This window comes from Monodelphis domestica, chromosome 5 (assembly GCF_027887165.1).
Source record: "Monodelphis domestica isolate mMonDom1 chromosome 5, mMonDom1.pri, whole genome shotgun sequence".
NCBI classification, from domain to species: domain Eukaryota; kingdom Metazoa; phylum Chordata; class Mammalia; order Didelphimorphia; family Didelphidae; genus Monodelphis; species Monodelphis domestica.
The window spans coordinates 268,156,907-268,183,830 of record NC_077231.1 but is presented as its reverse complement, the minus strand read 5'-3'; the positions used below and the strand labels follow the sequence as shown (position 1 = coordinate 268,183,830).

The 26,924-nt window shown below is 38.1% G+C and overlaps 1 protein-coding gene across 7 annotated transcripts in view; it reads left to right on the top strand.

The window, feature by feature from the left end:
* CACNB2 (calcium voltage-gated channel auxiliary subunit beta 2) overlaps positions 1-26,924 on the top strand; it is a 413,180-nt gene that overhangs the window by 137,569 nt on the left and 248,687 nt on the right. The window contains exon 1 of one of the 7 annotated variants that reach the window (XM_056800141.1): positions 1,358-4,373. The exons of 5 other annotated variants lie outside the window; for them this stretch is intronic. In XM_056800141.1, the coding sequence (XP_056656119.1) occupies positions 4,326-4,373 (48 nt within the window). In that variant the 5' untranslated portion in view covers positions 1,358-4,325. Of the gene's footprint in view, positions 1-1,357; positions 4,374-26,924 lie in introns of those variants that run through there. One more of the 7 variants, XM_007504908.3, reaches the window with a different exon arrangement.

The window sequence follows — 26,924 nt, the reverse complement described above, 5'->3', positions numbered from 1 at the left end:
CAATACCACTCTGTCCTCCACGCAGTTATCAGTGATCTTTCTAAAGGACAGGTCTGACTGTGTCATTCCCTTATTCAGTAAACTCCAGTGGCTCCCTGGCACCTCCAGATTTAAATATAACCTGCCCCCTACACTTCTCCAATCTTCTTATACTTTATACTCCTACATCCCCTCACCCCCGCCATATACTCTGTGATCCTAGAACACTGGCATTCTTGTTGTTCTGTGAATGTGCCATGCCATCTCTCCTCTCTGGGCATTTTATTGGCTATGTCCCATGCCTCCTCACCTCTTCCTCATGGCTTCCTTGGCTCTCTTCATGTCTTAGGAAAGATCCCACCTTCTTCAAGAAGACTCACAGCCCTCATACTGTTAGTGCTTTCCATCAGAGAGTATCTCCAATTTATCCTCTACAAAGCATGTCCATACAGAGTTGTTTGCATGTTGTCTCTTCCAATTAGATTAAATTGTCCTTGAGGACAGGGACTATTTTTGCTTTTCTTCTATCTCCAGTGTTTAATGCAATTCCTGGAACACAGTAAGTGCTCAGTGAATGCTTGGCCACTTGGCAATACATATATCACAAATTCAGTGTAAGAAGGGAAGAAGTTGGCCTTAGACTCTCTTCTTAAGATACCAGATATAATTCTCCCACTTATTACTGTTTCCCTTTGTCTTTTAAACTGTTTCTGTTTTAGAAGAGATACTGCGTATTGGTTCTAATGCAGAACAGTAAGGGCTAGGCTGGTGTTGTTTAGTGACTTGCTCAGGGTCACACATCTAGGAAGTATTTGATACCAGATTTGAACATAGATCCTCCCAATTCCAGGTCTTGTGCTTTATCTACTAAGCCACCTACATGCTCCTTTTTAAAAGTAATTTTTTTGTTGCTTTTGCTCTTCTTTTTTTCATAATAACTTATTGCTTATTATGCAAAGCCTTTCCTGAGCCCTTGAGTTAACAATGCTCCTCCCACTTTGAATGACCTCATTTTACACATCTATGTTCATATTTATTAGTGCCTGAGCAGAGTATTATACATAATATTAAATTTTTTTAATTTAAATATTCTTGAATTGCAGTCTTAGATTTTTAAAAAAGAAACTGCATGGATAAGCAGAGGAATAAGGTGACCTCAGAGTCAAGAACCTGAGTTCAAGCCTAACAGTGGACCTGTATGACCTTGGACAGGTCATATAATGTATAAATGCTCCTGAAAATAACTCTGTGAGCCCAACTAGTATATTAAGTATACACCTGAATTTATAGAGGGATTTCCATCATTAGATACACATAGATATGCTGCATGGGTAAATATTCTTGCATGAACTCTGTTCTCATGAATAATTTTTATTTTTTAAAGTATTACTGTATTGGAATTTTGTCCATTAAAGAATCAAAATGGATTCAATTTTGATGAATTGATGATTTGATGAATTCATCAAATTCAAATTTGATGAACTCTTCAATGAAGATGTCCATGATATCAATGCTGTTCTCAAAGTAAGGATTAACTTTAGAAAATGTCTTTTATGAGATGCTATGGTTAAGAAAAAGCTCATTACCTAATGGCTAACCCTTTAACTCTTTGATGATGAAGTTTATCAAATATAACTAGGTGGATCTTTGAAAGGCAGACACTGTCTCAGTTATTCATCTCTTCCAACAATGTCTTTAGAGCCTGCCAAACTGGTCGTCCAATAGCAAAGCCTCCATAAATCCAGGATCCCTATTAAATTGTAGTGAAAGTAGGACTTTGAAGGGAAAATATATGGGCAGTACTGCTATTAATTAACACGATTGCCAGTAGTCATGGTTTCACAGATTTAGAGCTAGAAGGGGCATCTGAAGTCATTCAATCCAGTCCCACCATTTTGTACTAAAGAAACTGGGGCTCAGGGAGAGTAAATGGTTTGTCCAAGGTCACAGAGGTAATATTTGACTTGATGCTCACCAGTTCCATACCTGTCATTTTTTCCACTGTACCATCCAGCTGACAAATAGGCAGATGGCTACAGCTGTTAAAAAAAAAAAAACTGTTTTAGCTTCTGTAAAATGAGAAGATCAGCTTAGTGATCAAAAAAAAAAAGAATTTAGAGCTAGAGGGAATTGTAGAGGTCATCTAGCCCAACCCATATATTTTATGGATGAGTAAACTGAGGCAGAAAATAAGTAACCATGGTCACAAAGCTAAGGTTTGAACCTGGGTTATTTAGGTCCAGGGTCCTTTCTGTTGCCCTCTAAGAGTCTGTCACATGTGGCTTTCCATTTGTGGTATCATTCTAAAATCTGAGATAATCATGAACAAACTTGTAATTAGCAAAGAGCAGGTTTGTACAGCCTAACCTTCATTTGTACAAAAATGAGAAACTAATCATCTCCAGTCATTTCAGCCATGTCCAACCTCATTTGGGATTTACTTGGTAAAAGATACTGAAGTGGTTTGCTGTTACCTTTTCTGAATCATTTTAGAGATGAGGAAATGGAGGCAAACAGGATTAAGTGACTTGCCCAGGGTCACCCAACTAGTGTGTGTCTCACACCATATTGGAAATCAGGAAGATAAATCTTTATAACTCAATCTACTGTGCCAAAATAATACAAAGTCAAAGGACTTAAATTCAGATCCTGACTTTCTCTTTCTGGCCTTAGGCAAGGCCATTAATGTCTCTGAGCTTCAGTTTCCTTTTCTGTGAAATGAAAAAGTTGCAATAAGATCCATTATAGATCTGAATTTGTGATCTTATTATTAAATCCAATAGGTTTTAAGAAAAAATAGTGAAATGTTAAAGGAGTTGATTTTTATGATTATTATCTGCCTAGTGCTAAAATGTTAACCTATGGCCTTAACTCCAGTACCCTAGAGCACTAACTTGACACAACAGGACTCCTTAAGTCCCTACCATTCCCAGAGAGTTGGCATAAACCCTGGGAAATCTAGCTCAACATTATGACATATTAGAAGGTTCTAGGGGGCAGCTGGGTGGCTCAGTGGATTGAGAGCCAGGCCTAGAGATGGGATGTCCTAGGGTCAAATCTGGCCTCAGACACTTCCTAGCTGTGTGACCCTGGGCAAGTCATTTGACCCCCATTGCCCAGCCCTTACCACTCTTCTATCTTGGAACCAATACATGATATTGATTCTAAGATGGAAGGTAAGGGTTAAAAAAAAAGGTTATACAATTCATTTGCTCATGAGAACTGATATTACAGAAACTTAGAAGACTATACCCAAGTATACAAATATATATAAATATATGCCCACTTTCAAGTGGGACTGAAATCAACCAGGCTTTTAAAACTACAACTACTCAGCCCATCTCCACGTCTTCCAGATGAATAATCAATAACTTGTAACATTTTGGATCCTTAGAATGTGGGTTTATCCATGTTCCTGGATGAGCAGATCTAAAAGATGGGCAGTGGGGTATCCAAATAATTCAATTGAACTCTCCCATAATTTGCGTGGTGAGGCTTGAATTTGTGTCTGTTTTCAGTCAAGATGGGAATGATTGGCAGTGAGCACAAACTGCAGCTGCATCAGGAGAGTGAGTCAGGTAGCGAGGCCACTGACAAGAGCCTGCCCACAATTCATGGGAGACACAAGACAAAGCATCTGACAATTGGGAGGGTGGTTCTGTAGTCCTGGGAATCCAGAGTGAATTAAAGTCTAGACTCCATCATTTTTTTTCCCAACCAGTGGGGGAGGGATAAGTAGCTGATCAAATATGCCCACCGTGTGGTTAGAAGGTAACGCTGAATCAAGGATGCTCTTGCTAGTCTGTGTATCACGAGGAAGGCTGTGCTAGGGGAGCAGCCACAGCAGAAGCTTTGGCTGAGGCAGGAACATCGCCAGCACCAGGGACAGGCTTTCCTTGAAAAGATGAGGATATTTCAGTGTCATGCAAGGCAAAGGTTCTCTGATGGCTGAGCATCTCCTGAGAATGGTTAATGTAAACATGTCGGCAAGGGTCTCCAATTATTTGGACAGCTGGGATGATCTATTAGCAATAGTCATAACAGGCGACTAAATGACACTGTTCCTACAGTCTCAAAGTCTACAACTCTCTGAAGGAGAAGAAGATATTGGATCCTCCCCAGAGAACCCAAAAGGGGGCAAACCCAAAAAGTTTTGGCATGACAACAGGATCTGTTTAAAGTATATAGATGTACCTAGGAACCAGAAGCTAAATAAATGGTGATTTGCCCATTGGTCTTACCTGGGACTGGAAGGAGGGGAGAGATGGACAGTGGCTCAGATGAGAAGACAAGGCACAGTGAAGGTTGGTGAAGCCCCATGCTGACTGCATTCTGCTCTCCTCTTCATGCAGTGCTGTGGGTTGGTACATCGGCGGCGAGTACGGGTTTCCTATGTAAGTTTCTGATTGCTTTAGAATTGTGTCTAGGAGCTGTGAATTCTGAGGATTTATCTGGTGCCCCTTTCAGATGCTTTAATCCTTGTACTGAGGACGGGGCAGAAACAATCCCCTGTGCAGGGAGTTTGGGGGGCACCTAGGGTACATGTGCTTCTGAAATTTTCTTCAATGTTTTCTGACTTTGATAATGAATAACTTCTACTTGGAAATCTATTGTCTCAGAAATCTGTTTAAACCAATTGATGCTCTGCTCTTTTCTTTTCTTTTTTAAACCTAGCTAGGATAGCTCTGTTTTCCCATTTGAATTATTGCCTGCAAAAATTATTTAAGCTCAAGAATAATCAGTCAGAGATTGTCAGAATTAAATATCACCAAGACGACCAACATCCCAGTTCTTATTTTGAACAGATTTAGGCAAGGGGCACTTGATGCAGTTTGATAGATTATGCATCTATGCAGCTAACAGCGGTATTTTACAACAGCTTAATCTTCCTGTGGCTTTTTCCATTGAAGATTGAAATAACCCCTTATTTCATGGATCAGTCGTGTATTGCAAAATGGCTGTCTGAGTATGAAATTCAGTAAGAAAGGATAACACAGATCCTTCGGCATTCCTGTTTAGAGTGGCTGGGCATTCACTGAAATGTGGTTTTGTAGCGTGCCAGCAGGTAGCCTATGGAGAAATGCACTTTTTATTCTAACATGCCTCCTCGTCTTCTCCAGCCACTTAATTTCCAGGCAGCATTTTGAGAGGGAGCAAGACGTTTATGCAGTCTGGCTGAGCTACAGTGGCAGATTGCTCTGTGTTTGTATCAAGCTGACTGGGGGGGGGGGGGGCACACAAACAGAAAAAGCTAGAAGGGAAAAGCGTCAATAAACACTGAAGGAAGCTTAGATGAGAGTCCCATAGCACCAAAAATATTTGAGATGAAATTACTGATTCACTGGTTGTGACACCCCCAGGACAAATAAGGCCAAAGGGCAAGGTGGTTAAAAATCATCAAGTTGGAGGATGAAGAAAATCCACTGATATATCAAAATTTAAAATCTTTTGTTTCTTTGTTTCTCTAACTTAAATGAAAACTTTGAAATGTAAAGCCCTTATTTAAAACATTTCTGTTGCTGACATCTAAAGTGTCACTTTCTCCCGGAATGCAACAGTTGACCTGTATTTTTACGAGCCACTGGCCTTGTACTTTTCCTTGTGGGTTTAAAGAGAGAAGTCGAGCTTAAACTGATTATTATTAAATTATTGGTGATGAAGAATATAAGCCTATTAGGAGCATAATATGTGTACTAATTAAACCACTGTAGTTTGGAAAATTATTTTAGGCAAAAACCAAAATCCTTCAAATAAAGGCTTCATAGCTTCATTAATGGTTTTTGTTTTCTTTACATAAGAAGTCACATAAATACATAAGTAAAATTTGGCTTCTTTTGATACAAAAGTTAATCTGTAGAGATATGCTGATCCCCCCCCCCATCTAGTTAGAGAGGCTTTTGATGTCTTTTCTAATGTGTACCTATCTGTACATAAATCAGAATAGATGACTATATTATTATCTTGATTTGTGGATTCTTGAATAAAAGATGTAGAATAATCTATTAGATCTCAAGCTTCTCCTTCCCCCATTTTGAGGGCAGGGACATTAGAAAATATTTGTACTTGTCAAAGAATGGTTTATGAACACTGTTCGTTAGCCATAAAGTTTATTCTATTTGAGAGTGTCTGATCTCTAGTATGCAACCTATTTGCTACTGCCTTAATCTCTCACAGAATAGAAATAGATTTGTAATCTAATTTAAAGGATTTGAATTATATTTCCTGCTTATTAATTCAGAACCAAGCTGAAACTGCTTTCATTATTCTGGGGGAAAATAAACCAGGGTGTGTCTATATGTGTGGCTTTCCTGTCCCACCTCAGAGACTATCGACTGAATAACTTTGGGCAAATTCTTGGAGCTTCAGCATCTCGAAAAGAGGGGGTAATTCTGGTATTTTCCTCCCATGAGGCACTCATGAGGATCAAATGAGACTGTTTGTCAAGTGCTTCCCAAAACTCAAAATGTTTTATAAATACTAGATATTGGCAGGCTGCTTAAGGAGTTTCCAGGATGAAAGTACATATGGTGGTCTCAGACCTCCAGGGCATAACTGTTCTATGAATCTGGTCACTATTTGGACTTCTGCAGCCCCAGAATCTTTTTTTTCTAAAATGCCTTTATTTTGGGTGGCAGAGTCCCTGAACATACTCAGAGTCCCTGAACACACTCAGAGTCCCTGAACACACTCAGAGTCCCTGAACACACTTGGAGTCCCTGAACACACTCGGATTCCTTGAACACACTCAAATTCCTTGAACATACTTAGAGTCCCTGAACACACTCGGAGTCCCTGAACACATTCATTCTTTTCCAAACTTTAGAATTTAGAGGAAGGGAGTAGTAGAGGCACTGGGAATCAGAAAAGACCTGAGTTCAAAATAGAGACTTGGGCATTTACTAGCTGCGTGATTTTGGGCTAGTGACTTAACCTTAGTTTGCTTCTGTTTCCTCAACTATAAAATGGGGAAACAATAGCATCTACTTTGTTTTGAGAATCAAATGAAATAACGTTTATAAAAGTTCTTTGCATAGTGCCTGGCACACACTTGGCACAATTGTTGTTGGTCAGTTGTTTATCAGTCATGTCTAACTCTTTGTGACCCCATTTGAGATTTTCTGGGCAGAGATACTTTATTGGTGATGAACCACTGGAGTGGTTTGCCATTTTCTTCTCTGGGTCATTTTACAGATGACAAAATTGAGGCCAACAAGGCTAAGTGACTTGCCCAGGGTCACATAGATAGTAAATCTCTGAGTTCAGATTTGAACTCAGGCCTTCCTGTTTCCAAGCCTGGCTCTCAATTAACTGTATCATCTAGTTTCCCTTGGAACTATACAAATACTTATATATAAATACTTATTCCCTCCCCTTTCCTAAATGGAATCCACAAGTTTCTCACAGTTACTTTTGATCTTCCATCTCTAAAACCCTTTCTAGCTTCTGCAAATGAGTGGACTCAAGTTCAAATTTCCCATTTTTCATTATATCTCTTGGCAATACTGTTCTCTAAATCTCTTTTTTCTTTAATATCTCTCTTTTCTTTAAAAGTTAATATCTCTTTGAGAAAAGGAGCAAAAGACTTTCTATAAATGATAGAGGAAGGATCTAGGGGAAGATCCAAAGCCACTCCACATAGTTGGGAGGAAGGGTGAAGTCTGAGATCCATGTTACATACTTAGAATCATTTGCCTGTGGGAAGCTAAATGATCATTGGCAGGGATGTGATGCTCAGAACTGAATGCAATTCCAGAAATTATCTGACAGTACATGAATGGTAGCTGTTCATTTTTGCTTTCACCTCCCTGTAACTTCCAGAAATGCTTTGAAAGCTTCCATATCTAGTACATACTCTAAGCTGTAGTTGTCATCCATCCACCCGCATGGCCCATTCTGTTAACTACACTAGAGTATTGTAGTCTTAAAGCTGAGAGGGACCTCAGAGATCAGCCAGTCCAGCCCTATCACTTTACAGTATCTTTTACTTTCTTGGGAATCTTTAGAGGAAAGAATCTGTCTCTATAGCATTATTTTTCTTCTGTCTCTTGATTTCCTTCTTGATTTCTTAGGACCGTACTGTCACCAGATTATTCCTTTAGTATCCAGTCTCAGAAAACATTCCCAAGAGGACCCAAGTGTATTTTTGCTCATGATTTCTCTCCAGGTCCTCCCATAAACAATATAATGAATAGGGGTGTTAGGTTACACAGGGGATAGTGTGTAAAACTTGAAGTCAAGAAGACTTATCTTCCCTGAATTCAAATACAGCTCAGACATTTAATCACTATGTGTTGCCTCAGTTTCCTGATCTGTCAAATGAGCTGGAGAAGGACATGGCAAAGAGTTACAGTATCTTTGCCAAGAAAACCCCAAGTGGGGTCACAAAGAGTAGCACACCACTGAAGGAACTGAATGACTTATTAAAAATTATATATATATATACATATATGTACACATATGTGTATATTACATATATATTTATATTTAAATGGCTGTACCAACCAAATGAATGTAAGTATATCTGGGGGCATACACAGATCTGATGAAGTTCAGAAACACCATCTCCAGGATGAAAGGGGTGAGAATCCCATTGTACTCTCTTTTGGTCAGACCATTTCTGGAGATTGCAGTCAGTTCCGAGCACCACATTCCCAGAAGGACCTGGATGATCTCCAGAATATCAAAAGGAGAGCAACCAGAATTGTGAAGGACCTCCAGTTCATGGCATGTGAAGATGTTCAAAAGTGCTAAAGGAAAAGAGCGTCAAATAAGATTATATATAGAGAGAGCTTTGCACACTGGACAAACGCTCGATGTGATAATAAAGTTTAGTTGGAATGGGAATAAAGTACTTAAGAGAAACAGCTAGGTGGAAGAGTGCTGAACCTGAAATCAGGAAGACCTGGGTTTGAATCCAGATTTATATATTTAGCTGCTGTGTGACCCTGGACAAGTCATATAACTTCTGCCTAAGTTTCCTCAACTGTCAAATAGAGATAATAGCATCCATCTCTCAGGCTTGGTGTGAGGATAAAGTTAGAAGGTGCTTGTGCTTAATAAATCCATCTTTTCTTCCTTCTCTCCATCTCTCTTTAAGCACATGTCCCCTAAAAGAGGGATTAGTCTTTAACTGGCCTCAGAGGGCAAAATTAGGAGACACGAGTAAAAGCTACAAAGAGGCAGATTTAAAAAGCAAATCTTCCTATTAATTAGAGCTATCTGAAAGTAGAACTATTTATCTTCAGTGGTAATTGTTTCCCCTTCATCATGAGTCTTCAAGGAAAGAGTAGATGACCAATCATTGGGTAAGATATATAATTTCCAATTTTGAAGTTCTGAGCTTCTACTTGAAACATTGTTGTTTTGTGCTCTGAGGAGTTATAACAACTTCTCTACTTTGCCCCAGGTGGAAGTACCAATATGGAGAGGAGTAGGCTGTGATCAGAGTAATGGGTTAAGAAGCAGCTTATCTTCTAAGAAGATCAATGGGATGTGTCTGGATGGGGTTAAGGGAATGGGAGAAGAGGCTCCCTAAGCTAGTTTTGAGGCTTGTTGAATTTGTTCTAACCAAACTCGATAAATTGGATAAGGGAGATACATTGGAGAGACTTTCCTGGTCTCTGTCTTAATTTTACAGATCATAGAATTCTGTTTTATAGCCCATAAAATGTCATATGAAATGACTTCCTTAGTTGTCATACCTTTAGTCAATGGCAGAAGTGGGACTAGAGATCTAATCGAGAATTTATCCTTCACACCAACGATGATAGAGTGTTTTGCCTAACTTGCAATCATTTCTAAGCATCTTGTGTTCTAAAATAGTTTGGCAGTATTAAAATTACCAGGAACTCCATACTCTGGCATGATTAGGGAATCAGATATTCTGGTTAATAAAAGCCTCTTTATTATTACAGTCACTGTAGTATATGCTATTTTCAGTTTTTAAAATAATTAGCCTATAGATCGTTAACCCTGAAATTTTTCGAGATATCATTTAATCATCAATGAGTCCAAGGAACTTGCAATATTTTCTGGGTATCTCAATAAGCATAACAATGGCAAACAGCTAATTAGCACTTCTAGGTTACAAAGCACTTTGTATAATAGGTTACCTCATTGACTCCTCACAACAACCCTGTGTACCTAGTATTGTCCCCATTTTACAGTTAAGGAAACTAAGGCTCAGAAATGTCAAATTACTTGCTCAGAGCTACTCACCAAGTAAGAATCTGAGTTGGAATTTGAATTCTGATCTTCTCAACTCCCAAATCCAGCCCTCTATCCATTGGGACAACTTGGAAGGTAACAATTAGTTGATGGACATCCGTTATTATTATATTATGCTCTGAATTCTGAAGTGCTAGCTAAGAGTCTGGTTGCCAGTGCTAGGTCACAGGAAGTTGACCAATTTGCTGTCTTGGTCAGAGAGACTGTACAGCTCACACATGTTGCTATGAGATTTTCAGTGCTGTCTCTGGATAGAGAGGAATAAATTCCATCTGTTCCATTATTTTCTCTGGCCTGAAAACCAGCTTCCTCAGGTCAAACGACTTTGTAGGGCTTCTGATTATGTAGGAAAATGTAAAGGGATCTAATTCATGTGTGTTAGCAGGCAGGAAGATATAAAATGTATTTCTCCCATTCACATTCAATCACTTAAACTTTTCCAGCTCTGCTTTAGTATCTGTAGAAGCTGAAATATGGGCCTTAAGCTTTCCGTCTTTTCAGATCGAATTTAGACTCTTTTTTATTTTTTTTTATTTTTTGGCAAGATGCCCCAGTTTTAAGCAGGACAGTGCTGACTTGCCAAATCATGGCTTGGCTGTGATTTTTAATAGCATTTATCTTTGGCAGTTTTTAAATCCTTACTTTTAATTTTAAAAAAATCTTTAAGGTGCCCTTTGATGTCTCTTTTTAAAAAGATGCTTTAGTTTTTAAAGCTTCTAAGTCATCCTCATCTCTCTAGAATGAAAATGTATCTTTAAAGAGACTATACCATTAAATTTACTAAACTACATATACAGCTGCTGTCAGAAATAACCAGATGCCATCATTAAGTATATTCGAGGAGGTATTATTTAAAATTCTTTTTTCAGAGTATGCCTCCTTGATGGAGAGGAAGTGTGGTGTACTAGAAAGGTTGATCTTAGAATCAGGAGGGCCTGAGTTCAAGTCCTGCCTCTGATGTACTGGCTCTGTGATCCTGGGCAAATCACTTCAATGCTCAGTGCCCCAGTGAACCCACTAAGTCTAGATGTTGAAAAATAGGTGCCAATTTGCTCTCTAAGCAAATCAGTGAAACAGATAGTAGTTCTATCAGCCACTTTGGATGACCCTGTATGGTAGGTAGTAAAATCATCATCATTTTACATAGGAGGAATTGGAAGATAGTAGAGAGAGTTTCCTCAATTGGAGTTCCCAATGCAGATGAAATCTCAAGTGCTGAGCAAACCTACTACATTAATTCTGTTAATTCTTGTAAAGCAGTGAATTTTGCCTTTAATTAGTAACTTCTTTTTTTTTAAAACCCTTACCTTCCGTCTTGGAGTCAATACTGTGTGTTGGTTCCAAGGCAGAAGAGTGGTAAAGGCTAGGCAATGGGGGTTAAGTGACTTGCCCAGGGTCACACAGCTAGGAAGTGTTTGAGGTCAGATTTGAACCTAGGACCTCTTGTCTCTAGTCCTGACTCTCAATCCACTGAGCTACCCAGCTGCTCCCTAATTAGTAACTTCTTGAAAATCCATGACACATAAAAATTTAGAATAGAATAGGCTGTGTGTATCAGCAGTCTTAAGGCAAGAAGTGACAGCTGAGGGCACATGTATAGAATATAGAGTAAAAGGGCTGATTGGTGGAGACCTAAGAGTTGGCCATGTTATCATGATAAGCGCATCTCAAGAGTACACACACACATACATGCATGCACGCACACACGCACACACACACACACACACACTGCTGCTCCCTAAAATCTGAAGAAAACCTCCTGAGAAAGAACAGTTGAGTAGGAATGCAGAAGAAAGCATGTGCTTTTTCATTTGTTTATTTGGGTATATGTTTGGGGGTTTGGGTTGCATAAGATTATTCACTTTATGAAAAAGTGAATAATATGGAAATATGTTTGTGTGATAATATATGTAAAACCCAGACTGAATTGCCTGCTAGCTCTGGGAGACAATTTGGCTCATATAACTTTAGAAACTTTATGTGGAAATTTGTTAGTATATGTAATTGGTCAAAATAAATAAGTAAATAAAAAGCTGAGGAAAGATTTTGTAAAGCTGATAAAATTAGGGACCCATCATAACAGATGCTTGCTTTCCATGAATAATGAATTCTTAGTATTTATGGAGCTGGGGAGAGGAGCTTCAGAGGTCATCTGGTCCAAACTTTTATTTTACAGATGAAAGAAGCTGAGACTCAGGAATTTAAAGTAACTTGTTCCAGGTCACAAAAAGCAGAATTTGAACCAGGAGTCTCTGACTCCAAAGGCAGAACCACTGTACTACACCACCTCTCCAGAGAAAATTTATCCCATTCAACCTCAAGAATCAGTTTACCAGGGGGCAAGTAGGTGGCTCAGTAGACTGAGAGCCAAGTGGAGAGATAGGAGGTACTGGGTTCAAATGTGGCCTCAGACACTTCCTAGCTGTGTGACCTTGAGCAAGTCACTTAACCTCCATTATATAGCCCTTATCACTCTTCTGCCTTGAAATGAGTACATCGTATTGATTCTAAGGTGGAAGGTAAGGGTTGTTTTTTTTTTTTTTTAAAGGCAGTTGACAAGGGGCAGCTAGGCAACTCTGGATAGAGTACCAGGACTAGAGTCAAGAGGATCTGGGTTCAAACCTGACCTCAGATACTTCCTAGCTGTGACCTCTTTTACTAATATTTGCCCTTTTGTCTTAGAGTTATTACTAAGATAGAAAGTAAGGGTTAAAAAAAAAAAGAAAGAATCAGTTTATGCCCCCACTGTAATAGAGAGGAAGACACCCAGCCAAATTGCATAGCATATCATTTGGTCCATTAAAATAGTAATAGAGCCTAGGTCATTTTCTAAACCAGATGTATTTGCGGGAAATTGACTTAGAAATGAAAGAGAGTAGAGTACTAAGAGTGATGGGGTGATTTAATTATCATGTATTTCTAAAACAATTGCAATTAAAATATCTCAAAGTACCTTCCCAAACTATAATAATAATTAATTATAGCTGGCATTTTTATATTTAAATTTATAAATGTCATTCTTATTTATTGTGATTATTTTCCCTTTTATGGATGAGGAAACTGAGGCAGATAATGGTTAAGTGACTTACCCAAGGGAAACATAGCCAGTAAGTGTCTGAGGTAACATTTGAACTCAAGTCTTCCTGACTCTGGCCCTCTTATCCACTGTATACCTCCCTACCCATTATCCTGTCTTATCATCATTCTTATTTTGGTCATGTCATTTGCATTGCTTCTATTGGGTTTAGATTTTCAGTATTGTTAGGAGACTTGCTGGTCTTAGAAGTGATTTGGAGTCCTCCTATCCCTATCCTCCTGGTCCTAACACTGCAAGCCGAGGTATAGAGAAGCATCCACCCAGTGCAGTAGAAAGAGTCCTGAATCTGGAACTCACCTGGGGCTCCTCTCCTTGCTCTTACAGTTACTTGCTTGAAAAATTTGAGGAGGGAGCATTCGCTTCCATCTAGTGAAATCAAGGCAGAGGGAGACAGAGTTGGATCTTAAAGGAAAGGAAACATTTCCATGGGCAGAGATGGGCAGAAGGCTCACCCCTTAGAATGGGATGAACAAAGACACAAAGAAAGATGAAGGGCTGGGAATGCTGGGGACAGGAAATCAGTGTGAAGAGGGAGTAGTAGGATACAAGGCTGGAAAGGTCTTGAATGCCTTCACAAGTCTGTTTTTGTTTGTTTGTTTGTTTGTTTGTTTAGAGGTAAATAGTGAGAAACCAATGCAGATTTCTGAATAGCAAAGTGATTTATCAGAGAGCTGCATTAGGAAAATTATTTTGGCAGTCATGCAAAAGATGGATTGGAAAGGGAAGAGACTGGAGGCAAAAGGATCAGCTTCTCTGTTACAGCCATCCAAACAAGGGGCCAAGAGGCCTGGCTTTAGAATGTATACAGCGACAGTCACAGAAAGGAGGGGATGAAGAGAATAATGCTTAGTTAGAAATGAGAGCACTTGTCTGACAATTGATTGAATGAGCCAGAGAGATAAGTCATGGTGGGTGGAGGAGGGTCACTGAGTGTAGACTGCTTTTCTCGAAGTTTGACAGTGAGGGGGAGGGAAATATAGAACCCCAAGTAATAGGGGTAACAAAAAGGGTTGGATTTTTTTTGGTAACATATAGGAATAGGGGGCAGCTGGATGACTCCGTGGATTGAGAGCCAGGCCTAGAGATGGGAGGTCCTGGGTTCAAATTTGACCTCAGATACTTTCCAGCTGTGTGACTCTGGGCAAGTCACTTGACCTCCATTGCCTATCCCTTACCACTCTTCTGCCTTGGAACCAATACATAGTACTGATCCTAAGACAAAAGGTAAGGGTTAAAAATATATAGAAATAAAGAGAAGGAGAGATTGAAGTCATAATAAGCAAATTAAAAGGGGAGATGAATGGAAATGGCATCAAAGGAAGAAGTACTCATTAACTGCTCACTATGTGCCAGATACATAAACTTTAAGTACTTTCCAAATATGATCTCATTTCATCTAACAGCAATACTGTGAAGTAGATACTATCATTTATCCTCTTTTTAGAATTGAGGAAATTGAGGCAGATAGATATTAAGTAGCTTGTTCAGGGTCACACAACTAACAAGTGTCTTGAACCACATTTGAACCCAGAGCTTACTAATTCCAGACCCAATGCTTCCTCTACCTGTCCTCTGTGCCTCCTGGCTGGGAGAACCTTGGCACCACTCTGGTCTCTGAGACTAGAAGGGATGAGGAGAGCGCAGTTAAGGAAAACAAAGATCCAACAAGATGGCGGGAGATGAGGTCTTTTCTGTGTGGAGAATGAAGGGAGAGACAGTGGCACTGGAACCAAAAGAGAAGGGAAGGCCTGGAACAACATACCTCCTCCCCATCCTCCCCACACTCAGGTAGCAGGTGGCAGGGGAAGCTTGTATTATGAATGGAGCAGACTCCCATTGTCAGGTGACCTTTCTGCTGAATAGATCCGGCTTCCCACAGAGCCAGAATATTCTGTTTGGTCTCTTCCATGACACAGTATTATATTGAGATCCTGATCCATTCTTTTCTGTTTGAAAAAAAAAATTTAAAGGAGCTCAGGTTTCTTTTTTCTATTCCTCCCATGTTTGTCAAGAAGATTTTTATCATGTCCTTCCCAAAGAAAAATTAATTTAGTGAGTCACTGAAGACCCCTCTCCCAATTACCTAGAGAACAAGAATAAAAGAAGGAAGCCAAGTCACCTTTGTGCTTCAGTGTAAACAAGGTACTTTGAGAAGCTCCATCACTGTCTGCTTCAGGGTACTGAAAAGACTGAGGTACTATTTGGCGTGGGAGGAATTGTGCCAGACCTGGAGCGAGGAGACCTCACTGTCAATGGCTGCTCCGATGCTTATGCCCTTTGTGACTACAAGGCAGCCCCTATGCCAAATCTCAAAGCCTCATTCTCCTCACTTATAAAGTGGAAATAAAGGTTTGCACTGTCTATTTCCCAGGGGAATTATGGGGAAAGTGCTTTGTGAGCCTGAAAGCAATCTGCAGATATCAGGAGTTGTTTTGATTGTTATCGTTGGACTCAAGAATTCAATTTAGCTGACAAAGTGCCTAATTTATTCCCTAGAAGTTTAGTTATTGGGAAAACCAGGCTCAATGTGGGAATACAAGACAAATCCAAATGAGCGTAGGGAAAGGAAATGAGGAGCCCTCAAATCTAGAGAAGCTCCAGGATGCTGCCTTATTGTATAGACGAGACAGAGAACTAGATCATAAAACCTTGGAGGCAAGAGGCTCTGGGAAATCTCATCTATCAATGAAGGGAACAATAAGATGAGACTGAAGTGTGTGGGGGTAAAAAAGTATAATAACTCTTTCTACCAATGGTTGTTGTTCAGTTGTTTCAGTCATGTCCAACTCTTTGTGACTCTATTTTAGGTTCTCTTAAAGAGCCAGAGATACTGGAGTAGTTTTCCATTTCCTTCTCCAACTCATTAGCCAGCAGGGCTAAGTGACTTGCTCATGGCCACACAGCTAGTCGATGTCTAAGGCGAAATCTGAATTCACAAAGAGGAGTCCTATTGACTCCAGACCTGACCCTCTATCCGCTGCATCACCTCACTCACTGCCCAATTATTCTTCATAGATTCTAAGTGTAGTGGTTTCTACCTGCTAGATGCAAGGGTTCTCAGTGCCTTCAAAATGGTGGCACTCTTTTGCAGAGCTTTTATTGTGCTGCTTTATTTAGGACTATCTTATAAAACCAATTTTCAGTAGAACACTGCCTCAAATATTCAGTGGCTGTGTGCCTGGACAAGTCACCCAAGTTCTTTAAGCTTCAGGATCCTTTCTGTATAATGGAGATAGTGTTAGCATCTACTGTACAGGATTGTGGTGATGATCAAATGATTTATAAAGCACTTTGCAAACTTAAAGAGCTCTACAAATGCAGGCTACTATATCGGTGATGTACTAGTTTACCTTAATTGATTGCTACCTGGTTCGCTTGTAGAATCAAAGGATGATATATACAATGAATAAACCTTGTCTAGTGATTAGAGCTTGGAGAATAGAATTGGCATATATGTGTATACTATTGTTTTAAGGTTTGATGATATATTATTTATCTTATTTAATAAATTTTACATTTCTATAGCAGTTTAAGTTTTTCAGTGACTTTCTGAGAGAAATCTTGGAAGGTAGATAGTACAATGATTATTCTTACCTCTGTTTCTATGGATGGATAAAGTGAGACTCAGAGAGATTAGATAATCACACAGTACCCGGGCTAGGGTTCAGCCTCTATTCTTCTGCTTCAAGATCCAATTCCTTTTCTGCTTCCCTGACAAGTATAACTGGTAAATACAAAGTGAAACCATTTTCAAATTATTTTTAAAATAATAAAATTATATTTATAATTTTGTCTTTGTTAATGATTACATAATTAATTAGGGAGCTAGATTTACAACGGAGTATTCCAGGATTGCCTTTCCACTGGAGTGACTGCTGATACTAAATATTTTCTTCCAATATAACATACTGCACAGCCTAAGTCAAATAGCAGATATACCTGGATTAATATTGGCTAGGTCATCCTGGTCAAATCTTTAAACTTTTCAGTGTCCCAGCTATCTCTCTAAGAATGTAAAAGGCCAAACAGTTGCCCATCTATATTGATAGAGAGTCCATTGGGCATCCCCTATATCAAGTAAAATCACAGGTCTGGACAAAAAAATAAAATCACATTGTTAATGCTTATTGAGCTCACAGGCCAATAAATTCCCAAATTTCCTATGAAATCATTGTAGACTAATATGAAATAAATAGGTTTAGAACAGATGTAAAATAGAAACCAGTCACACTTGATAGAAAGTAGGACCAGCTGTTGGAAGATCTTGGTTCTAGTTGGTAGCTCTGTAATTACTTTGTAAATTTGGGCAAGTCCATTTCCCTATCTAGCCCTTTCATTGACAAAAAGAGGGAAGAAGTCAGATTACATAGTCTCTTATATCTCCTTTTGCTTCTGGCATTCTTTGCTCCCTTTTCTACCCACAGCTTCATTTGATCTTTATTGCATCTCTAATAAAAACTCAAAGGTAGTAGTGACAGGACCTATAGAATGATCATGCAAAGGGCCAAAAAATAGGAGATAGTCTGCTGATTGATGTTTACTTCTAATAGAGAAGCATTATTGTGTGTTGTGAGATCCCTTTCTTCAGTCTCCCAATCCCTCAAAAGGGAAATAGGCAGGTTTTAGTATATACTATAGGTCAGTGATGGTGAACCTTTTAGAGATGGCATACCAGGCCCTGCCCCTACCTCACCCCCCAGACCAAGTGCAGTGCCCAACCCACCTCCCCTATACCCCACACAGGGGAGAGAGAAAGAGCTCCCATTGGGCTTGTTAGATTTATAGTTGGTCTGAATTATTAAATTGGTGGCTGCCATGGATTTAATCGCTAAAATCCCAAAATGAATTACTCAAATAAATGAAATTTATGGTAGTTTATTTTACAATAGAGGGAATATACTAAGGAAGAAAGAAAGAGAGAGAGAGAGAGAGAGAGAGAGAGAGAGAGAGAGAGAGAGAGAGAGAGAGAGAGAGAGAGAGAGAGAGAGAGAGAATTCCAGCTTCCCCTGAACTAGTTAGAAATTCTCAGGGGAAAGGAGTCTCAAGATGATGGGTCTTTCTTGGAAGTTCACACCTCCAGAAAGGGCAAGGAAAGAAGTCAGCCTTTACACTAACCACGGGGTGACCTTCTAAAAAGAAAGCAGTCTGAGGTCTCCTGCACAAGCTCCTCTAGGGGTCCAGTTCCACAGCTAAGTGTCTTCACTCCAACTCTGAGTGTCTGTCTTCCAGTCTCTCCTCAAGTGTCTGTCTTCCCTCCAAGTCCAAGTACCTGTCTTGCAGTCCAACTCCAAGTGACTCAAATCACTGTGTGTCTCTGTTTCCACTATTTAAAGACCTTTTCCTCTTGTCACCTCCCCTAAATTTTACATCTACCAATCACAGCCAATGCTCTTCTCCAGGATTGCCCACTCTTTCACAAGTGGGTCACAGACCTCACACTCAATGTATGAAATGGGTGTTCATACCTTTTGTGGTTAGTTCATACCTTTTTGAAGTTAATTCGCACCTTTTTGTGGTTAAAATGGGTAGATCTGCTTTAAGTACTAGGTTTACACTTTTGGGGGATTAAAATCTAAAAATAGACAGGGGATTACAATTTAATCTTCACAATAAAGGAAGAGCTAAATACTTTCATTGTTACAATCAGGGGGAAAGTCAAATCCAATCTTCACAGGCTACTGTGTGGAAAGGTAGGTGAAGCAAGAAATGTCTTCAGCCTTGTAGAGGAGAGGAGAGTGGCCTGAGTGCCCTGCTCCCCTCCAGCTCTGCTTCCTGTGAGCTGCCCACCTTACCTCTTGTGTGCTCCCATTGGGCTGATGGGCAGAGAGGCAGATGATGTGAAAAAAATGTCCTCAGGCATGGTGAAGAGAGGGGGAGGGAGCAGCTCTGTCCCAGTCCCTCTGCCTTTCTAGCAACAAACTCTGGGGTGGGGGGAAGCAGCCTTTCATCCAGAGAGTGCTCTGTGTGCCATCTTTGGCACCTGTGCCATAGGTTAGCCATCACTGCTATTGACCATTCATATCATTTGGAGGTTAGTGGTAGTCTCATTGAGTCTTATGAGCATTAAGACTTTAAAAATTAAATTTACAAAAATCCTTGTTCTTTTGTAAGGAAAAGGAATAGCACTCATTAGATTTTTGTCTGTGGATGCTGATTATGGTGTGCTCATTACCATTTAAAATGCTATTATTCTTTGCTTCTGAAACCCAAAAAGGCATTTGTGATTTGGATATTAGAGTCTTGTCTTTAAGTGGGTCAGGGAACATTCATGTGTTTCTCATCTTTTTTCTGCATACTTTCTTGCTACCCTGTTTTTATAATGTGCACAGTATTCAAGGGTCATGATTAGCAGTGCAATCAGAATAGAGAGAACTCTAAACAGGGCCACTCATCATATTCCTTTCACTTTGCAGCATCATGAAAAATTAAGCTGCTTCCCCTACCTGTTCACTCTTAGCTTTAAAAAAAAATCTGTTATTGACAAATGTACATGCAATCTGATATTTTATCATGTCTCAGAGTCATTTGAAGTTCTACTGTGAAAAAATATACTCTGTGACTATCTGAAGAAGGAGATAATAGCTCTAACTTGCTCTGTTGTTGTTTTTTTTAATTAGCTAGCTCCTAAGGGCTTCAATTAATTGCCAGATTTCTGGTACTGAGTATTACAGGTCAAATACACATACTGATATGGCACCTTAATGATTCAGGCCTATGAATTATTTCTCCATATCTGTTCCTATTAATATATTGGTTTTTCAGGATGAAAGGTCCACTGTAGAATGAACTTGACTAGAGAGGACGTACCACGGACACAGATGTAAATCGATACCAATTGCTAGGCACTAGGAAACTACTATATACAGAGAATTCTCTTGCTAAACAGCACAACTTTGATGAATGAAGATCAATTTTACCAACATATGAGAAGGCTCTTTGCTCCTCTCTCCTCACTTCCATATTATGTTACATACAGTAACATGTGGCTGTTACTTAGCATTTTTCCCCTTGCTTTTGTAAAGCATAGAGTAACACTGGTTTATTTGTTTATTTTGCCTAGGGACCTAAATTATGTTCATAACCATCCAAATTGCAAATTGGAGTATAGTGCTTAATCATTAGTTCTTAATAGTGATGTGGCCAGAAATTCTTCAAAATTCTCCCTTATAGCTAATCCTTACAAAATAAGTCATATAAAATAAAATCTTATAATATGACTTTTGTCTCTGCCCTGGTCATAAGATGCAAAGTTGAGAGATAAATCATAAAATACAAAATGTATACATTTGTGTACATAAAATATAAATATATGAGATAAAAATGTATACATTTGTGTACATGAAATGCAAAAGTATATACATAAAATACAAAAACATATAGTTGTGTATGGAAAATATGAAAGTGTATGCATTTGTATACATAAAATACAAAAAGGATACATTTGTGTACATAAAATACAAATGTATATATAAATGACAAATGTACACATTTGTGTACATGAAATGCAAAAGTGTATATATTTATCTTCATAAAATACAAAATACAAAAGTATGTTTTCATATACATGAAATATAAAAAGTATACATTTGTGTACATAAAATACTATATACATTTTTATATAAATAAAAATTGTATACATTTGTATACATAAACTACAAAAATGTATATATTTGTGTACATAAAATACAAAAATGTATACATATTATTTCCAAAATCAGTTAAGATAATGAATGAATACATAAATCGCTGATATCCACAGACAAGATTTACGCTAGATTCTGATTAATGTGAATAATAAATTCCCCCTGAAGTGGTCTCATTAGTCAGGTTTACACTGTATGTTTTCAATTGGTGAACTGTAATATTTAATAGTGCACATTTGAATGTATCTAACCACTTGATTCCTCATCCATACTAATTGGTAAATAGCTATACATTGTGCTTCGTGATTTACAAAACATACTTCATATATTATCTTCTTCGGTCCTCACAAACCCATGAGATACTGCTATAAGTAGCCTCATTTCAGACATGAAGAAACTGAGGCTAAGCATTTTACCCAGAATCACAAAACTAGTAAATATCTAGGATAGAACTTGGACCCAGTTTTTTATGACTGTAAATCCCCTAACTAAAATCTAGTGACCTCTTCTGTTGTGTTCTGTTTCATTATTCAGTAAAATACCATCTCTAAGAACAAATATTACTTGCCCTTTCATCTTTGTATCCCATTTATTCATTTCTAAATCTTGGGTTAACCTAGAACAGTGGCTGGTTTTTTAATTTTTAAAAATTAAATTAAATTAAAATTTTCAAATATTTCAGAATTTAAAAGGAGTTACTGTTCCTATTTCATGCACATAGACGTGGGATTTCCCCCTTCCTTATGACTTTGAAGGCCTACAAAATAATTATAATTCTCTTAAATTTCTCCTACATTAAAGTCTGGCTTTTTTAAAAAATGTGTTTTGGTGCTGTTAAACTGAATTCTTGATAATGACAGCTCACAAACATATGTTTAAAATTTTATAAAACCATTATTAAACCTTGGAGGAGTGATATGGTAAGCATTTTTATCTTCTTCTTACTGATAAGGAAACTGAGGTCCAGAGAGTACAGGTAGCCAATTGAATGTCTTAGATGTAATATAATCGCAGGATTCTTTTGACTCCAAGTCCTGTGATTTTTTCCAGCATACTATGTTGTTTCTCATTATTCTATGCTGATTAGTTTTTGAATCTTCACACTAACCGACAATACCTACAATTTAATCTAGTGAATAGCAAACGCTCAATTATGTTCACTCAGAAATTTATTTTTAATTAACTTCATTCTCTTTGGATTGAGAAAGTTTTTCCTGTAACTGAACAGGTTATTTGTTCCAATTTGAAGGTAGTGTTCTTATGCAAATACACATATAATTTTTATTTTGTATTACAAATGAGTACATTTTAGCTATTTTAAGGAAATTGCCTCATTTTATGAGAAACAAATCTGCCTGCAAATGGGTTAGCTGATGATGCACAAGGATTATGGAACATTTAGGACCCATTGGAATGGTAGACTTTAAACGCCTGTCAAGGGAGTCAATGAACTCTTCTGGTTTGTTGTTGTTGTTGTTGCTGTTTTAATTTGAGTCCAATCAGATATGCCTATGTTTATCTCAAAAAGAATAAATATTATGGTGTATAGAACACTGGTATTTGAGTTAAGAAGACATAAGTTCTAACTCTGCCTCTGATAGCTGTGTAACCCTATGCCAGTGACATAAATTTTCTCAGCCTCAGTTTCCTAATTTGTAAAAGGAGGGAGTTAAACAGTAGCCTCCAAAGGCCCCCCAATCTCCAAATATGTGATTCTTTGAAGTTGAAAATGAGTTATATTGGTTTTGACTCTTTACTTGTCTAATATTAGCAATGAAAAAAATTCTCACATCCTAAAACTTTTAACCATATTAGTCTAGTGACAGTTGAGTTTTGAAATTGCTAATCAAATTTGGTATAACATGGTTAGCCTCCAAGGTGAAAGTAACTTCCACCTGCCAGCCAGCAGTGAATTTTGCAATTGGCATTGCTTGTGGACCTGTGATACAATTCAGGGCTACAGAATTAACTACTTATGGCAAAGTTCAATAAATCAAAATTCACATGGAGGTAGAAATTAATTTAATCTAAGCAGCTGTTGCCTTGAGCCTCTGGGTTCTTGAGCTAATGTTTCAGTGACTGTGTTCAAGAGAGATGTATAAAGTACCAGATGTTTCTCAGCTTAATTTTATAAGATGGATGGAGCTTATGGCAGTATGTGGCTGTAAGCAGGGGGAGACCTTGGCATTCAGTTGTTTAGTCTAAGGTGGCTCCAAAGAGAACTTACACAGTAAACTTAATTCAAAAGTTATGTTTTTCCAAGGTCACATTGTTTGGGGGGGTTGTTTAAGCAAACTTGTATTTTTTGGTTAAGGATCCAGATGATTTCTTTTCAAATTTCTTAAGCAAAATATACAAAGATCTCAATCAGGTCAAGTAGAGAAAGAAGTACTATTGTTCTCTTTATTTTCTTCAAATTAAGAAATTGAGGCAGGAAGAAACTTCAGGCTCCTCAGGGTCACTCAAATAGTAAGTGTTTGAGTTGAGTTCACCCCATCACCTAATAATATCAGACTGACCTCCTGTTTTCTGTCTTTTATTGAAGCAAATATGTTCACAGGTCAAAATAAAGGTAAATCTGGGTCCCATGTGGATCCAGCTACATTCCACTTCTCTCCTATTAGTTAATGGACCAGAGTGTGTGAATTATTTTTCAGTGCCAAATACTTTTAAAAGAACTCATTTTTGGCTTTCAAATATTTTGGGGGGCATTTAAGAATCATTTAAAATTGGACAAAAATAACTGAATCTCAGGGTAAACACCTGTTTGGAAGTTAGGCACCAGCTCGATTTCTACATCTTTTCTCCTTGTATTATTGTGTCAGACTACTGCATGCTGGGAAGTAAACAGCTCATCTTTCAGGCTGGCATAGGGCACGAGGCTAAGCAGAGCTGTCCTTTCTCTATACTGAATGAATGAATGAAGGAGGGATTACAGAAAAAAGCAAATAACTGACACAAGATTCTGGAACTACTTTATTAGCTTATAAGAGATTTTTAATTTAGTTTTTTTTTAATCTGATACTTTTAAATGTGTGTTAATGCTATTGTTTTGTTGGCCTGGATATTAGATTGAGTATTTGTTTTAAAGAAGCGAGTGTAATAGAATAAAATAGAATAAAATTTGATAATGAGGATTCTGGCTCTAGCTTTTCCTTTACCAAGCTGGGTAATGATGAGCAAAGTGCCTAGGACTCAGTTTTTCCATCTGTAAAATGAAGGAGTTGTAGTAGACAATCAGTATAGGTTCCTTAGGATTTTCTGTGATTGTACTGGTGGATATCACTGTGTAGAGTCTCCAGTTTGCAAAGTACTAGGTAGCCAAATTTTTTATGTAATATGGAATCATTTTTGTCCAAAGATGAAATTAATAAATAAGAACAAATTTTATAGGATGTTTTCAGGTTTGCAAATATATCTTTACATATATGATTTATCTGATCTTCTCAGTGGTTTGATGGAGCAGGTACCATTATTATCCATGTTTTTTTCCTCAAAAGAAGAAACTGAGGCTGAAAAAAGTTAAACAATTGTCCAGGATTCTCAGATTTGCATTTGAGATAATATTTGAACTCCTGGCTCCAGATTCAACACTCAATCCACTCCACTGCCACAGAATGACTTTCTGTAAAGCACATGCTTAGAAACATTCTTCTTCCATACTCTTTAAAAAAAAAACTCTTTACCTTTCAACTTAGACTCAATACTGTGTATTGATTCCAAGGAAGAAGAGTAGTAAGGGCTAGGCAATAGTGGAAAAAATAGACTTTTTCCACAGTCACATAGCTAGGAAGTGTCTGAGGCCAGATTTGAATTCAGGACCTACCATCTCTAGCCCTAGCTCTCAAACCACAGAGTTACCTACCTCTTCTTCCTCCATGTTCTTCTGGATGAATCCTTTATAACTACTGTATTCTCATGCGTACTGTGGCCAATGAATAATGTAAAACTCACTTTCTTTTAAGGGGTATCAATCCATAATCAAATAACCTGATTTTTTACATGAATGAAAACATGTGGGAAAAACATCAAAAACAGCATTTTTAAGAGGAAGAGTAGAATCTTGTACTCATTTAGGTTAATCTCATGTGGGATGGTCAAATTGTATTGCTTTGAGTCTGGATGACCAGACTCAAAAAGTGGTCATTAAGAGAGCAATGTCAACTTGAAGGTCTTTAGTGGAGTGCCCCAGAGATCTAAGCTTACTCTTGTGTTGTTTCTTATTTTTATCAGGGACTGTGATGAAGATGTAAGTATTACAGTTACCAAAGGTCCTGGTGATCCAAAGCTGGGGGGATTCTCTGCACATAGAATCACAGAGCCTGACTCCAAAAAGATTTCAAAAGGCTAGACATTGGACCAAATCAAGTAGGGACAAATCTCAAGTCTTGCATTTTTATTTGAAAAGAAAATCAACTTCATAGGTGTATAATAGGGGAGACGAGGTCCATAGCAATTGATCCGAAAGATCTAAGAGGCTTTTCATGGACTACAAGCTCCATATGGGCAATAATGTGATATGTCAAGCAAGAAAAGTATTACAAACAGACTGCCTTAAAAGAAAAATGATGTTCAAGATGAGAAATATTGGAGATACACTCACTATATATCCTACTCCATAGTCATACCATACTTAGAATATTGTATTCTATTTTCTGTACCACATTTTAGAATGGACATTGACAAACAAGAGAGCTAACAGAAGTGGAGTCCAAAATGGTGGAAGGTCTTGAGATTAGGGCCCATTAACATTATTTGAAAGAAAAGAGGCTATTTATTCTGAAGGGGGAGAGGGGGAAGCCTGTCTTCAGTAGTCGGGAGGATTGTTGCTTGGAAGGTTTAGATTTATTCTACTGAGCCACCAAATGCAAAATTAAGATTGATAGGGGAAGTTACAGAGGGGTTAATTTACCCTTGAGGTGAGGAAAAGCTTCTTGAAGATCGGAGCTGCCCAAAAGTAAAGGCTATCATAGTTTGCTTTTCATATTAGATCTTCAAACTAAGAATAGAAAAATAATATTTGGAGGAATGTGTAAAACAGGTTCTTTTTTGAGGCATAAGTTGAATTAGATGACCTCCAAGGTTCCAACTCGAGATTCTGTGATTTGGGGGAAGCTTTTACATTTCCATGTAGGACTACAAATTTCTGCCAAAACACAATCCTGACATTGATTCAGCAAACTGTATTCCTGGAATGGGTGGGATAGAAACTGAATACTTATAAAAAGAAAATGATTCTGAAATTAGTAATTTAGTGCCTCTCTGCCACAACATTGTAAAGGCTCCTGGGAACTGCAAATGGAACCTTTTTTCATAGATTTTTATGGTACTGTTGGGGGAATGCAATTTACACACATGAAACAAACAGAGAATACATTAGTATAATATTCTAAAATCTCGCCTTCTATAGGAAGTCTTTCCCAATCCCTCTTAGTTCTAGTGTCTACTCTGTGTTAATTATTTCCTATTTGCCCTATATATATAGCTTGTTTGTACATTTTTATGTACTTGTCTCCCCTTTTAGGATTGGGAGCTTCTTGAGTGCAGGGATGATCTTTTCTCTTTCTTTGAACCCCCAGCATTTAGCATAGTGCCTGGTAAAGAGCAAATGCTTAATAAATGTTTTTTGCTGACTAAAAATCATATTTTTGTCATTGTAATTGGCTGACTAAAATATGATAAATGAAATATAGGTTTGGAGAAGAGATTAATTTGCATTGGAATAGTCAAGGAAAGAATGATTTCTATAATAGTAATAGCTAGTATTTAGATCAAATTCTAAAGTTTACAAAGTGCTTTACATATTTTATTTCTTTTGAAAAGATTCTTTTATGAATGAGTAGAGGAAAAAAGGTCCTTTAGAGGAAGGAACATCATGAACCAGGGCACAATGATAGGAATAAACATGACACAGACAGAGAACAGCAAAGAAGCCATCCTGACCAGGGGAGAAGGCTTGTATTGCAAGCAGTTGTCAA